Genomic DNA, 16,733 nt, shown 5'->3' on the forward strand with positions numbered 1-16,733 from the left:
AAAAATTGTTCTGCCAGAGTTTATGTTCTTTGGAAATTCAAAACTGAAGCTTCAACAGAAAGGGGGTTCCCTTCTAGGATTGGGATGAGAACATATAGAGTCCTAATTACCAGCCCAGAGTTTTAAAGGCTGGTTAGTAAATGATGAAATCAGAAGAACCAGTTAGGGGACCAGAGCTTGATAAAGGAGCCACTTGATTAGGATGAGTTTGTGAGATCGGGAAGGGGTGCAGGTGCAGGGGAGGAGGAAGGGGGGAGGAGAGAGGAGGAGAAGGAGTATTTACATTAGTGCTGGGCTTTATGTAGTCTTTCCAAACTGGGAGGGTCCCATGAAGTCACCTAAAGCTACTGTTGTTGTATTATATATGACATGAACAGTGTCCACGCCACACTAGCTTTCATCAACATATGTACATGAGAGCAGAGCATACAGAGTGCTGTTGGGCCCTCTCTCCCATTAAAGACATTAAAATGGTTAGATCCCACTCTCCAATGGCAAAGTCCAGTTTAGTGATGGAGTCCAAGTTTTCTGATGTTCTGTTATGTCCTGTGACTTCAGAACTTTCTAGAACCCAAGGGATCAGCAGGAGACACCTCTAGAGAAGTGTTTAACTTCTTGGATTTCCTTGAGCTTCATGATTCCCATCTGCTTCTCTTGGCCTCCAACTGCTCTGAGTTTTCTAGATGGTTCTTCTACTCTTCTTCCTGGAAGAAGATTAACTCAGTCAGAGCCACATGTGAACTGAACACTTTAACACTGAGATTCTAAATTTGAATTATACCCCAGTATCTTGCTACCTTCTTACCTGAGGAAACCTAGCTCCAAGGCTTCTCTATCCTTCTGACTTCCACACACAGGCAGTGCCAAGTGCACCAATCTCACAAAAAATATTAACATTAAAAAAGTATGAAAAGAGAAAAATAGTAACAAAAGAGTCAAAGGGCTAGGTTGTAGCTGTGTAGAACACTTGCCTACCATGCACAAGGCCTTGGATTCAACTCCCCAGAACAAAAATATGAAATTCCTGAAAATTTAACCAATGTGAGTCAGCTATTGCACACTCCTAGTTCCTAGTAATTGTTTCAAAACAACCCAAACACCTCTGGCAAAGATCAGATTTTTCAGTAATTTAGAGGTAGGATTTCCAATTGGTCACAAGAGGGCACCATTAAGTGAAACTAGCTTCTAGAAAGTAGAATTGTTTTGTTTTTGTTTAAAAAAATTATATTAATAATTATGTGTCCATATTGGGAGTGTATAAATGTGGAACCCAAGGGTCAGAGGCAGGGTCTTTTTATGTAGCCCCAGGCTGGTGCTGGGATCTCAGGTATGTGCCAAACACCCCTGTCCCCAGAGGTATGGTTTTTATTTTGGGGTTTTGTTTGCTTGTTTTATCAAATTCTTTTATCAAAGTTATCATTCCGTCTCCCTTATGGTACTGGCGTGTGTGTGTGTGTGTGTGTGTGTGTGTGTGTGTGTGTGTGTGTGTTGGGGGAGGTGGTCTTGGGAACTCAAGTGGTTTTAGGCACTTCCTTACTTCCCATTATAAACTATACTATTACAGCTCACAAGAGCCTATCCTCTGGTTCTGAGTGTTTGGGTCTCTAAGATACCAGGGAGACGCTCATCTTGAACAGGGAGAAGGTCTCGAAAGCTCAGAGGCCCCTGGACTGTCAGGTATATGGCATCTCTCTTCATCCCCATCCCAAGAGAACACATTAAGGAGATGGTTAGATTGCCAGGGCTAGGAGTGGTTGCTAGTATAACCACTACTGGGGCTCCTCATTTGGACTGCAGTGATTTCTGCTTCTTGATTCACCCGGGGAAATTAGGAGCAGGCCAGACGAACAACAGCATAAGAATGGAAGGAATCTGATTCCCACCTGACCCACCTATGTTATTAAAGGATTTAAGAGATCTGGGTGGGCCAGATCCTGCTTTGGTAGGATGAGGGTGCCCTTCACATTTTGGGACTGGGATGGTTAGTTTAATTATCAACCCAACCCAAAATTACTGGGAGGGAAATGCTCAATGAGGGGTTACCCAGGTTATTCCCTGTGGTCATGTCTGCAGGGGACTGTCTTCATTATGTAAATTGACCCAGACTGTATGAAAAAGAGAAAGTGAGCTGGACATAAGTGTGCATCCATTAATCCATTGCGTTCTGCTTTTGATCGTGGGTGTGACATAAGTAACTGCTTCAAGTTCCAGCCACCTTAGCTCCCACACAATGATGGATTGCAAGCCGGAACTGTGAGTCAAATAAACCCTTTCTTCCTTAAATTGCTTTGTCTGGGTATTTTATCATACCCACAGGAAATGAAACTAAGACAGGGACTGAATATCACACACATACACAAGACTCTAATGAGGACAGATTGGCTTTTCTCAGATGAGTTTACTTTCTTACCTCTTTTTAAAAAAGAATTTTTAGGTTCTTTTGGCATAAGACCTTGAACTTCTGATTTTCCTGCTTCTACCTCCAGAGTGCTGGGATTATCCGTGTATGCCACTATGCTTGGTTTGTTGTGGTGCTGAGGTCAAGCCTGGGCTTTGTGAGCATGCTTAGGCACCCATTCTACCAAGTGAACAACATCCCTAGGCACTTTATTTATTCATCTATTTTGAGATCTGTCTCACTATGCAGCTGAGGCTGACATACTATTGTCTATGCAGCCAGACTGCCCTCAAGCTCAAACTCATGATCTTCCTGCCTCCAGATCCCCAGGGCAGGGATTAAAGGAATGTGGCAGCATGCCCAGTCCTCCTACCGTCCTTTCTCCCTCCCTCTTTCCCTCCCTCCCTCCCTCTCCCCTCTCTCTGTGCAAGTATGTATGTTTGGGTACATGTGTGGGGGAGTAAATGTGTATGCAGAGGTTTGAAGTCAACCTTGGGTATTGTTACTTAGCCCATTTACATTATTTTTTTGAAACTGTTTCTTAAGGAACCTGGAGTTCAGCAATTTTGCTGGGCTGGTGGGAGTCTGAGGGATCACTCCTGTCTGGCTCCTTGGCACTGGAATTAGGGTAAGTGCCATCACATTCAGCTTCAGTTTGGTTGGTTTTGGTTTGGTTTTTTGTTTTTGGGGATGGAACACAAGTGCTCATGTCTGCATGGTAAGCACTTTACTGAGGGAAGTATTTTTCCAGTTTGTCAGTTCTGGGCAGTGTTTATGCTGCGAGGCCAGGGACCAGACGTTGGGGACACTTAGCCCTTGCAGTGTTAGACTCACCATCTATGTTGCCAGGTGAGCCCACTCAGAAGAAGGATGCTGATGAACAGGAAGACACAGCTGGCCACTGTCAAAAGAGAGAGTTTGGGTTGAGCATTGGGGCCATGCTTTGGGGGTGCAGTGGGATGTGGAGCGAAGGAGCTGGATCCACAGGACAGGGGAGAAAATTCCCTAGGTGAGCAAGGACCTCCTGCACAGCTGGAGTCCATAGCTTCTTCCTGTAGGAAAGGGGCTGGCACTTGTCCTCTGGAGTGGACTGCTGTCAAAACTTAAGGAAGGTTCTATAATCTACCATTTTTGGTCCAGGCAGGTGTAGCTTTGAAGCCTGATTTTACCTCCTGCCTGGAACAACAGGGGTGCTTATGGACATTTTTTTCTCTCCCTCACTTAAGTTTTGGGGGCACTGTTCTTGAAGATTTGTGTGGGAGGAAGTGGCTTAGGGTGCCTTAAGACTTAAGTCTTATGATGCTCTTGGTTTATATTGATTGGCAGGACCTAGAGTCACATTAGAGACAAAACTCTGGGCATGTCTGTGCAAGACTTTCTAGATTAGGTTAACTGAGATAGGGAGACCCATTCCAAAAGTAGGCAGTGCCATTCTGTGGGCTGAGATACTAGGATCCATGGAAAGGAAAGTGAAGTAAGGGAAGCACTCATCTCTCTGTGTGTGTATTTTATTTTATTTTATTTTATTTTAGAGACAGGATTTTATCTGGCTGTTCTGGATCTTGCTCTGTAAACCAAGTTGGCTTCAAACTCACAGAGATCCGCCTCTGCTTTCCAAGTGCTAGAATTAAAGACGTGCACTACTATAGCCAGCCTTTCTGTGTTTCTTAACAGCAGATGCAGTGTGACCAGCTGCTCAGTCTCCTCCGCCATGCATCCCCATGGTGATGGACTGGATTCTGGAACTGTGAGCCAGAACTAATCTTTCTTTCCTTTAGTTTGCTTCATCAGACCTTTGGTCAAAGCAATTCAAAAGCTAGCTAATACAACTCTGAACATTTTTGAGTAATGTTAGCATCTAAAGCCATCTTTTCCCCTTATAAACATTATTGAAAAAGAGGGATCATTTCATGTCTTGGCATGCTGCACAATTTGTCCATAAATGAAATGACCTGACCCACCTGCTATCTGATACTCCACTGTAAGTATGAATGTCTCCATAGTAGTAGCTGCTTCTGTGGGGAGCTGGAAGTCTGTGGGAAAGAGAAACAAGGAAAGACTCAGTTTATAGCAAGCATAGGACTGCATGAGACTGGAAGGGGAGAGGCATCTTAGTGGATTTGTTACTCAGTTGGGGGAGACACTTTAGCAGGGTCTGTCTGGAAACCTCAACTTCAGTCCTGTGACTTCTCCTTCTGACACCCCCTTTAGATTGCGTGTGTGTGGAGAGAGTGTATGCATGTGTGTGTGTGTGTGTGTGTGTGTGTGTGTGTGTGTGTGTGTTCATATGTACATACACATGTACCTATGGAGGTCAGAGGTCAACATCAGGTGTCTTTCTTAACTGATCACCTTATTTTTTGGAACAGAGTATCTTACTGAACCTGAATCTCATTGGTTCAGCTAAACTAGATGATGGCAACCAAGCCCCAGAGATCCTCATGTTTCTGTCTCCCCAGTGCTGAGGTTATAGCCAACTACTGCCATATATAGCTTTTTGAAAATTTGAGCATGATTTCCTGGGTATCAAAATCAGGTTCTATGCTTTGCATGACAAGCCGTCTTCCCAGCCTGCCTTGGGTTGATTATGTTGCTATAACCATATTCTTGATTTGGAGGAAAGGAAGGCAGCTAGGGCCAGCTTCCCCTCTTCATCTTATTCATCGCTGGAGAAGCTTGCATGGACACTGTGTGCGCTTGCCTGGGGGCCAATGTCTGTTCTCAAAGCTCTCTCCATACCTGTTGTGGTGATGGGACAGGAAGTCTCACTCTCAGGAAAAGGGTCGCTGCTTCCTTGAGGTTCTTCACTGGCTGCAGAAGAGAAAAGGGATTTAATTTGGAGCCCAAGATGAAGATATAGGGCTCTAATACCTCCCTCCCCCTGCCAATTGCTGTTTGCACCAGCTACACCTGCTGAGGCATGACACCTAGTATGGGCATGTCCTGGGGACACAGTTCCACATCAGAGGCACTAGAAGCAGTTAAAGGGCGATAGCAGGGCATATACTGGGGAATTCTAAACCATCACGGACTATCTATGGAACTGCGAGCAAGTCTTTCTCTCCAGGCTTCCTACTTAGCCCTGGATTCCACCATTGACTTGGAAATGGGTCAAAATCACACATCCACACCCACCACCAAATGGAGCTAAATGGAGCTTTTACAGTTCCTTTGTGATCAGTTATCCAGTGTGCTAGCTAGTTTTATGTCAACTTGACTTAGGCTAGACTCATTGGAGAGGAGGAAGCTTCAGTTGAGAAAATGCCACCATAAGATTAGGTTGTAGACAAGCCTGTAGAGTGTTTTCTTAAATAATGATTGATGGTAGATGCCATCTCTGGGCTTGTGGTCCCTTCTATAAGAAAACAGGCTGAGCAAGCCAGTAAGCAGCACTTCTCCGTGGCGTCTGCAGCAGCTTCTGCCTCCAGGTTTCTGCCCTGTTTGAGTTTCTGTCCTGACTTCCTTCAATGATGAACAGTGATATGGAAGTGTAGGTCAAATAAACCTTTTCTTCCTTAAGTTGCTTTTGGTCACATTATTTTATCACAGATTCCTAGGAACTTGCCATTCCATCTCTTACAAAGAAAACTATTGGCATGCCCTGACCTAAGGGTGGCTTACTGAAAGCAAGTTATGGGAAAGACATAGCAACCTGAGAGAATCATGGAAGAAGTTACAGAATGTGACAAACGGTAGAGGTAAAGAAACTAGGAAAATTCATGAGTGAATTTGATTAAAGAAGTAGTAAGATTTCAAAAAAAATATGGCAGAAGATCTCAACACTGGCAGGCTATATGTGAGCAGGAGTGGGTATGTGAACATATATGCTAAAGCAAATCACTTTCCACATACTTGTATTTTTTTTTAATCAAAGATCATGAAGGACCTTACAGGGAAGTGTAATGACAATGAAACATTGTACAAGTGGCATAACTATCTTAAATACAAGTGAAAGAAGAAGCATGTGGGTGTGAAGCTGGACTTGCCCTTGTGAACTATGGAAAGTCTTGGTAGTTGGGCAGAAATTGTGGAAGTTCAGGATCAGCTAGACATAGGATAGCATTGTTACAAGGAGACAGCACCCTGTGTGCATTGGGACACTAGAGAGATCACTATTCCTCTGTCTCAATCTATGTTTAGAGCAGCAATGAGGGGAATCTCAGTGTTGATCTGTTCTGTTTTAGAAGATGAGACCTAGAGAATCAAGTGGCTTTTCCAAAGTCCGTTGGCAGAGAGGATTCTCACCTTGGACTGATGGAGAAAAGAATGGATGGACACAAGAAAAGAATAACCTACCTGGAAACTGATGGTGTTCTCTTTCATCTACACATGTGAGCTGGGGCTGAGTCCACACTGTCTTCCCACAGATCATTTTGCAGATGCTCATGGCAGGACCTCTCTGTAGGGCCTTGTATCCTTGAATGCACTCATAGTGAAGTACCTGTCCTACCATGAAATGATAGATTCTCTTGGTATCTTCATGTTCCCATGGAGGGGGCTCCCTGCAGTGACCTGGAAGAGGAAAATAATTCTGAAGGCAAGTTTGGGAAGGTGTAATGAGTGCCTCTGTAGGTTGCCTCTTGCACCCAGAGTAACTCTGGTTGCTAGAAACTGGGCCTTGGTTCTTATTCTTTTGTTTCACTCTCTTACTGAACCTATGGCTATTGAGAGCATCCAGGGGGCAGGAAGGTAGGAACTTCAGGAAGGTATGAAACCCAGTGTTGTATAGCTTTTTCCTCTGAGTTGAAATATTCCCTCTTGGAGGGAGGCTCCTTTGGACTCAAATAAACAAACAAAACTCACAGGTCTCTGGAAGCTCCTGAAACTCATCGACCCCTTGTGCAGTTACATAAGCAGTAACAATGACTAAGAGGTCCCTCAAATTGTTGGAGCTCTCTGCCAGTCCTGCAGGGATCTCCAGGGATGCAACTTTCGTGGGTTGTCATCCATGCTGGGGTGCATTTGAGTCATCCATGCTCCCAAGAGTAAGCCCAATAAATTCATTGGTTCATTGCATGGTACGTGGATAGAATTGCTTCTTTGGCTTGTTGTCTGATTAACAGATGTTTGTTCATGTCTCCCCAGCAAAAGTCACATAGTGCCTTGTCAGTCATGTAAGGATCGGACAGTTGATTAGTCAAGAAAGATGTAGGTAAGTGAACAGAAAGTGGGTATTGCAAGTGAAGAGTGGATGCTTGCTAGGGCTGTAGGGGATGAGATCTTCATTTAACTGATGCTGCAAAGACTCTGAGGGATTTCGAAAAGTAGACAGGTGTAAGAGGGCACTCAGTTGAGAGCAACGGGGTAGAGCACTTTGTGTTTCCATGGAATAAGTGAGGAGCCATAAATTTGAGTGGTAGTTGGTAATCTTTCTAGGAAATTGCTGAGCTGACCAAGGATAAGCCTATGTCTGGAGGAGGGGAGACACTGAGAGAATCTCAGAGAAATGGATCATGGTCCTTAATTAAACCACAAATGTATCATAATTAAAGCACACCTGAAGCTTGACCCACAGTGGCCCCATCAGCCTGTGCCTAGCAACTCACTGGACTGACCCCCTGGCTTGGCTGAACTTTGGCTCCCGAGATCATAGCCTGTTCGGATTTAATTGAATTTGCTACCCACTGCCCTCCATCTGATCAGATGGCACTATATAGCCTATCTAAGTCTGGATCATGAGATCACACATAGGTTTGGAGCCTGCCAGATTTTCAAAACAATCTCCAACAGGACAGCATACTCTGCCCCAGTAGGAAGGTTCCTGGCTCTTTGCCCTTTGTGTAACAGAACTGGAACTGTGTTTTAGTCTCAGAACAAAATATTATTTTAAGGTCAAAAAAATCATAATTGAACAGAACCTGCTTGAACTTTATTTTGTTTTTCAAGACAGAGTTTCTCTATAGTTTTGGAGCCCGTCCTGGAACTTACTCTGTAGAACAAGCTACCCACGAATTCACAGAGATCTACCTGCGTCTGCCTTCCAAGTGCTGGGATTAAAGGCATGTGCCACCACCACTAGGCCTTGATTTGTTTAAAATGGAAACACTAAACTGACAATTTATGGAACATCCCTCAGCTAGAAACAACTGGTTCTCTCTCTCTTTGTTGTTTGGGGATGAGGAGGACATCATACAGTTCAGATTGGCTTTGAACTTCTGAGCCTCCTGCTTCTGCTCCCCAAATGCCAAAATAACAGACATGCACAACCATGCCCAGTTCGGCTGATTGTCTCTTGAGTAAGAACAAACATAGACCTTTCAATAACCATAGAGGATGGCACCAGTTAGCAGGAAAGCGGAGCAAATATCAAATACATTTGGAAACACCATTTCAGGATGGCGATGGAAGAGGAAAAGGACTGAAAACTGTTATGGTGAAGGTTCCACCCATGTCCCCTCCCCTATCTCTCTCCAAACTCTGCTGTGTCTCAGAAAGCCCACCAAATGATGACCCCTCCCACAGAGATGCTCAAGACCACTCCCACAGGGTATTTAAACTGCCACCAAGAAAATAGACTTGTGGTTTTCCAGTTTCTCTTTTCCAGTTTCCTCTCTGTGGGGGCTGGAAGGCCATCTGGGAGCGTTGTATCCATTAAGGATGGGCTTTTTCTAATTCGGGTTGATTTGGTCTGATTTGTATTGCTGCATCTGCAGAGAGGCTTATTGGGGTGCAGAAACTTTTCAAAAATATCACATTGCAATAATGCTTCTTGATTGGCCTTTCTTCCCTCACCCCAATATTGGATGCTATCAGTAGTTTTTAAGTAGTTAAAAATAATCCCTCAGTAGAAAGAGCTGTCATCTAATCCAAGCAACCAGAGGTCTTACTTTCACCCTATGATGTGACTTTAGCTAGATTGTTTAACTTCCCTGTGTCTTAGTTGATTCACTCAGTTGTGGGGTTCAAATGAGATTATATATGATACAATAAAGTTCTTTGTAAGATTATAACTTTATAGTAAGACTATGGGGTCTTCATATGGCCAACAGGTACCCACAAATCTAGGTAACCCTAGCAGACTCTCTTTCTGATATTGTGGTTTAATTTAAGTATTATTTCATTTGGGAAACTCATGGGCAGACACAGCACCCACTCATGCATATCTCATTAACTAGTAAATAATTGTCTATGGCTATAATTTTAAAACCCCTGTTCTGTAAGAAGCAAATTGCTATCAATGGTTTTGTTCAAACTTCATTGTTTTGCACTTAAGAGAAAATAGGAGGAATTTCTGAGGGCAGACACCTTTGCTTATTTAACTTGTTACTCCTGCGCCTAGCTCACAGCTATTGCCATCACATACTTTTGAACTGAATTGAATCTGCAGTTGAAGTCTGATGCCCTCAAGCCATAGTCTATGTTACCTTCAGAAAGAATGGCTTAAAACGCTAAGCAATGATTCTGCTAACATTGGAAGATATTGTCATTTCTGTGGTGTTCTGAGCGAACAAGAAGGAGTTGCACCTGCCTGTGGAAGACAGGACTAATGTCTCTCATTTGGCTCATCCTTTCCATGTAGCCGAAGGTCAGCTACCAAGAGCCAGCTAGAGGATGGTTGTTGAGACTCATATCTTACCTGGAAGGTTCCCTTGGTGCACAGACTGAGTTGATTTCTGCATTTCTGTGGTTTGCCACTCTTTCTGGTCTTCGGGTTTAGGTGTAACTTGCTTTCTTGTGTTGCTGTTGGCTAGAGAATATGGGAGGAGTAAGCAAATAAATTTGCAAATGCTCAGAATAGAAAAAAAACAAAAACAAAAGAAAAGAAAGAAAGAAAAAACTGTTTGTGCATTCATTCACCCCAGGACATTTCTCAAGTGCTTAGAAATAGCTCATTTCAGTGTAGGATTTGCAGAGGTGTGCAAACAAGCCCTCCCTTGGATAGGGCTTGAACACCTAGCCTAGCCCTGACCTCTCCATGCCCACATTCTCATCCATATGCATATTGACAAAGGATACAACACATTCCTAGAAGAAATGCAAGAATATCCTACTAGGAAAATCCTGTGTACATGTAAATCAAACATGATCAAGATGGAAGGTCTCCTATCATGGTTGCTGCCAGTATTGCACACAGCAGATGGGAGGAGTCTAATTCCACAGCCCTCACTTAACTCCTTCACTCTCCTATAGTGTTTCAGAGCTATTCAAATTGGAGAAATGTCTAAGAAAATGCAACGAAGAGAAGTTGCAGATGAGGAAGCATCAGAACTCCAGCTTAGGATAAGGGGAGATCTGTTTGAAAATAAGTTAGTTAACCAGGCACTCTAGTAGAGCAGCCATCTTTAAACTCTGCCCTCCAAGTGGTTTGGCTCACTGACTCACTTCATCCCCAAGGTTAAGAAATAAAGATGAATGACACAACAGATCTGTGGTGATATATTATTTATAATCTGATAAATCTTGCCTGGAGATTAGAATACAAAGCTAGCCTCTACAGCTGTAGAGGCCAGGCAATGATGGTATACGCCTTTAATCCTAGCACTAGAGAGGCATATTAGACAGGAGCAGGGTCTCAGACCTGGTAATTAGTCTCCAGCCACCTTGAGGACAGGATCACCCCAGCCTTGTTAGAGATAAGGGTTCTCTGGTGGCTTGGCTGCTTTGCCTTTCTGAACTTCAGTTTGAACCCCAATACCTGTCTCTGGGTTTTTATTATTTGTGCAACATGTATCAGTTATGGGACCCACATAGGTGTCTAACAATAGAGGAATAATTAAAGTAAATGTTGTATATGTAGAATTTTTCTTTAATACATACATGCACGCACACACACACACATACACACACACACACACACACATACATTTGAGTCAGGGTCTCACTATGTACTCCCAGTTGGCCTGGAGCACACTATATAGTCCAGGCTGTCTTGAATATCACAGAGATCCACCTGCTTCTGATTGCTGAGTGCTGGGATTACAAACATGTGCCACCACTCTCAGGTCAGTGGCATGATGGGAAATTTTCAGCCATAAAGAAGAAAATGGACGCAGCTAGAGACAACAATATTAAACAATTAAGTCAGCCTCAGAAAGAGAAATATCATGTTTTTTTTTCATTTATAGTTCCTAGACTTTCCATAGGTTCATAAAATTATATCTAGATGACCGGAAAGTACAAGAAAGCTGTCCAAAGAAACCAAAAATGTCTAATGGGAAGGGAATAGAGGAGAGATTGGGAGTATCAAATGGGAGAAGAATATGTTCATTCTAAATCACATTAGAGAATTAACAGTACAACTGAAAGCCTTAGAACAAAAAGAAGCAAACTCATCCCCGGAGGAGTAGATGCCAGGAAATAATCAACTTGAGGGCTGAAATCAATAAACTAGAAACCAGGAAAACAATACAAAAAAAAATCAATGCAACAAAGAGTTGGGTTTTTTTTTTTTTTTGAGAAAATCAACAAGATAGACAAACCTTTATCCAAATTAACCAAAAACCAGAGAGAGAACATGCAAATTAACAAAATCATAAATGTAAAGGAGGACATAACAATGACACTGAGGAAATCCAGAGACTTTTCAGGTCATACTTTGAAAACCTGTACTCCACAAAATTTGAAAAGTCAAAGGAAATGGACAAATTTCTGGATAACTATAATGTACAAAAATTAAATCAAGAACAGACAAACAACTTAAATAGACTTATAACCCCTAACAAAATAGAAGCAGTCATCAAAAGCCTTCCAACCAAAAAAAACCCAGGGCCAGATGGCTTCACTGCAGAATTTTACCAAAAATTCAAGGAAGAACTAATACCAATACTCCTCAAATTGTTCCATACAATAGAAACAGAAGGTTCATTACCACATTACCACATTTATGAGGCCACAATCAACTTGTACCCAAGCCACACAAAGACACAACTAAGAAAGAAAACTACAGACCAATATCCCTCATGAACCTTGATGCAAAAATACTCAAACACTAGCAAACTGAATCCAAGAATACATCAGAGAAATCATCCACCATGACCAAGTAGGCTTTATCCCTGGGTTGCAGGGATGGTTTAACATAGGAAAATCTATCAATATGATCCACCATATAAACAAACTGAAAAAGAAAAACCACACGATCATCTCACTAGATGCTGAAAAATCCTTCGACAAAATTCAACACCCTTTCATGATAAAGGTCTTGGAGAGATCAGGGACAACAGGAACATACCTAAACATAATAAAAGCAATATACAATAGACCAACAGCCAACATCAAACTGAATGGAGAGAAGTTTAAGGCGATTCCTCTAAAATCAGGAAGAAGACAAGGCTGCCCTCTCCATATCTCTTCAATATCGTACTAGAAGTTCTAGCTAATGCTATAAGACAACAAAAGGAGATCAAGGGGATCCAAATTGGAAAGTAAGAAGTCAAACTGTCTCTATTTGCAGATGATATGATAGTTTACATAAGCGATCCAAAAAACTCTACCAGAGAACACCTACAGCTGATAAACACCTTCAGCAAACTAGCAGTATACAAGATAAACTCAAAAAAATCAGTAGCCCTACTTTATTCAGATGACAAAAGGGCTGAGAAAGAAATCAGAGAGACATCACCCTTTACAATAGCCACAAACAACATATCTTGGGGTAACACTTACCAAACAAGTGACAGACCTATATAATAAGAACTTTGTGTCTTTAAAGAAAGAAATTAAAGAAGATATCAGAAAATGGAAAGATTTCCTATGCTCTTGGATAGGTAAGATAAACAAGGTAAAAATGGCAATCTTGCCAAAAACAATCTACAGATTCAATGCAATCCCCATGAAAATCCCAGCTCAATTCTTCACTGACCTTGAAAGGATAATAAACAACTTTATATGGAAAAACAAAAGACCCAGGATAGCCAAAACAACCCAATACAATAAAGGAACTTCAGGAGGCATCACCATCCCCAACTTTAAGCTCTGCTTCAGAGCTATAGTCCTGAAAACAGCCTGATATTGGCACAAAGATAGACAAGTAGACCAATAGAATGAAATAGAAAATCCTGATATTAACCCACACACCTACGAACACCTGATTTTTGACAAAACAGATAAAAGTATACAATAGGAGTATATTGCAGTTTAATAAGGATCAGGATAAACACATAGGCCGAACAGATGTTTATTCAGGGAGAAATACCTTACAACCTAGACAGATGAACACCAGCAGGTCCACTGGATGCTCTCCTCTCAGCTTCCCGCCAGCCAGATAGTATTCACGGGCTCTGCCTCAGACCTACTTCTTCAGGTCACTTCTGCCCCTGGCTCCAGCCTCCAGTGCCACAGAAGCAGACAAAGTGAATATCTCACTACAGGAGGAGGAAAGAGTCTTCAACAAATGGTGCTGGCATAACTGGATGATGGTATGTAGATGACTGCAGGTAGACCCATGTCTATCATCACGCACAAAACTCAAATCCCAATGGATCAAAAACCTCAACATAAATCCAGCCACACTGAACCTCTTAGAAGAGAAAGTGGGAGGTACCCTTGAACAAATTGGTATAGGAGACCGCTTCCTGAACATAACTCCAGTAGCACAGACACTGAGATCGACAATTAATAAATGGGACCTCCTCAAACTTAGAAGCTTTTGTAAGGCAAAGGACACAGTTGACAAGACCAAATGGCAGCCCACAGACTGGGAAAAGATCTTCACCAATACTACATCTGACAGAGGGCTGACCTCCAAAATATACAAAGAACTCAAGAAATTAGTCAACAAAACAACAAAAAAACCTATTTAAAAATGGGGTACAGAATTGAATAGAGAACTCTCAATAGAGGAAATCAAAAAGGCTGAAAGACACTTAAGAAAGTGCTCAACATCCTTAGCTATCAGGGAAATGCAAATCAAAACAACTTTGAGATACCATCTTACTCCTGCCAGAATGGCTAAAATTAAAAACACCAATGACAACTTATGCTGGAGAAGATATGGAGAAAGGGGACACTCCTCCACTGCTGGTGGGAGTGCAAACTTGTACAGCCCTTTTGGAGCTCCTTATGGCAGTTCTTCAGGAAAATGGGAATCAGTCTACCACAATTCCCCTCTTAGGCATATACCCAAAAGATCCACATCCATGAAACAAAGACAGGTGCTCAACTATGTTCATAGCAGCATTATTTGTAGTAGCAAGTACCTGGAAGCAACCTAGATGCCCCTCAACTGAAGAATGGATAAAGAAGATGTGGCACATTTACACAATGGAAAACTCTGCAAGGGGGCGGCGGCAATGGAATCTTGAAATCTTGAAATGCGCAGGCAAGTGGATGAAACTTGAAGAAACCATCCTGAATGAGGTAACTCAGTCACAAAAAGAGGAACATGGTGTGTATTTACTCATATATGGATTTTGGACATAGAACAAAGGATCACCAGCCTATAATTCACACCACCAGAGAAACTAGGATACAAAGAGGATTCTAAGAGAGTCATATAATGTCCCTCACAGAAGGGGAAAGGGACAAGATTTCCAGAGCACATGGGGAGTGAGGGGGAGGGCAGTGAGTGGAGAGGGAACTAGGAGAAAAAGAAGGGGAGGAGAGGAAAGCATGTGGGACTAGGAAGATTGAGTCAGGGGAGGAATAGATGAGAGAAGAGAAAGAGAGACAGAGACAGACAGACAGACAGAGAGAGAGAGCATAAATCAGGGAGCCATTATAGGTTTGAAGAGAAAACTGAACCTAGAGAAATGTCCAGAGACCTACAAGACTGACCCCAACTAACAATTTGAGCCAACTGTGGAAAGGCTACCATGAATGCCCTTTCCTGATAATGAGATCAACGACTAACTTATCCACCATCATGGAGCCCTCATCTAGTAGCTGATGGAAACACAAGCAAACACCCACAACTAAACACTAGCTGAACTGGAATCCAGATGTAGAGAGGGAGGACAAGACCAGGCTGCAGAAACACAGAGACAGCTGACCTGAACAAGGAGGAGCTAAGGGGCCCCCAGGCTGACAGCTGGGAATCCAGCATGGGGCTGACTCAGACCCCCTGAACATGGGTCTCAGCTAGAAGGCCTGAGCATCCTAAGGGACCTCATACAGTGGAACCAGGATGTATTCCTGGTGCACAAAAGGACTTTGGGGGCACATCCTCCATGGAGGGATACTCTCTTAATCTAGAAACAGGAGAGAAGTCCTAGTCCCTATTCCACCAAATGACTTGACAGATTTAGATGACCCCTCCTGGAGGGCATCACTCTATATGTGGAGTGGGGAGGGGATGGGAGGGGAGAGTGGTGGTGGTGGGGCATGAGAGGGTGGGAGAGAGGGAAAGAGGGAGAGAGAACTGGGATAGATATGTAAAATAAAAATAAAAATAAATGAAAATATATAAAAAAGAATATGTTCATTCTACAGTGTGTACCTGTATGAACATAGTCTTATATAATACACTATTATATGCAATGGATATATGCAATAAAATGTTTTACATATAATACAATATATTCCCTTTCCACAGTCTCCCCCAAGAATGGAGAAGAAACTGAGTATGGAGACAGGCTATGTGAAGGAGAATTCTGAACTCAAGGAAGGAAGAATAGAGACCAATAACAAAGTAATGGAATCTCTCAGATTGACTCAGGCTTAGTAAGCCTAGCTCTTAGAATGAGTAGACACCCATTAAATGATGTTAAGTGAGTGGATATCCTAGAAGCCTCTAAAATGGATTACTGCCCAGATTTGTCTACCATTATTTTATCTGTTGGTCTGAGTTAATGGAAGCCTGACTCTGCTATTATCCCTTGTTCCTTTCCCATTGAGGTCACAGGAGGGACACTTACAGTTGCTTGTGCACTGACAGCTTCTGCTCCAGGAGTTTTCTAAACAAACCATATAGACCAACTCCTTTGTTCTTCGGAAACCTCTCTTGCATTCACAGTTTAGGATGGTGCCATTCTTATAGGCAGAGGCTTTAAATGTGGCATAGGCAACTTTTGGTGGGCTGTCCATACACATCTCTGCAAAGAGAAAAAGCATGTTAGTGTAGGGGCCCCGGTGAGACACAAGTTTGATTGTTCAGTGTCTTGCTCCCACATTTCTTCCATTTAAAGGATTGGTTTGTACTCCATTTTCTCTGGAAAGGGACTAAGGCTCACTGTGGTTCCCCTCCTGACTGGTTTTTATGTCCACTTGACACAGCATAGAGGTCATCTGAGAGGAGGAACCCCCAACTGAGAAAACACCTCCACAAAAGCAGGCTGTATGTAGCTAGGCCTATAGGGCATTTTTAATTTTAGTGACTGATAAGGGAAGGCCCAGACCATTGTGGGTGGAACCACCCCTGGGCTGGTGCTCCTGAGTGCTGTAAGTAAGCAGGCTGAGCAAG

General features: G+C 42.7%; 1 protein-coding gene across 1 annotated transcript in view; it reads right to left on the reverse strand.

Moving 5' to 3' along the window:
* Positions 1-359: 359 nt before the first annotated feature.
* The window catches only part of Il2ra (interleukin 2 receptor subunit alpha), a 42,573-nt gene continuing 26,199 nt past the window's right edge, over positions 360-16,733 (reverse strand). The window contains exons 2-8 of the mRNA XM_051195059.1: positions 16,189-16,365; positions 9,975-10,085; positions 6,695-6,910; positions 5,138-5,209; positions 4,360-4,431; positions 3,233-3,299; positions 360-704 (exon numbers count right to left, since the gene is read on the reverse strand). Coding sequence (XP_051051016.1) covers positions 680-704; positions 3,233-3,299; positions 4,360-4,431; positions 5,138-5,209; positions 6,695-6,910; positions 9,975-10,085; positions 16,189-16,365 — 740 coding nt within the window. The 3' untranslated portion in view covers positions 360-679. The remainder of the gene's footprint in view (positions 705-3,232; positions 3,300-4,359; positions 4,432-5,137; positions 5,210-6,694; positions 6,911-9,974; positions 10,086-16,188; positions 16,366-16,733) is intronic.

This window comes from Phodopus roborovskii, unplaced genomic scaffold (genome assembly GCF_943737965.1).
Source record: "Phodopus roborovskii unplaced genomic scaffold, PHOROB, whole genome shotgun sequence".
Classification (NCBI taxonomy): Eukaryota; Metazoa; Chordata; class Mammalia; order Rodentia; family Cricetidae; genus Phodopus; species Phodopus roborovskii.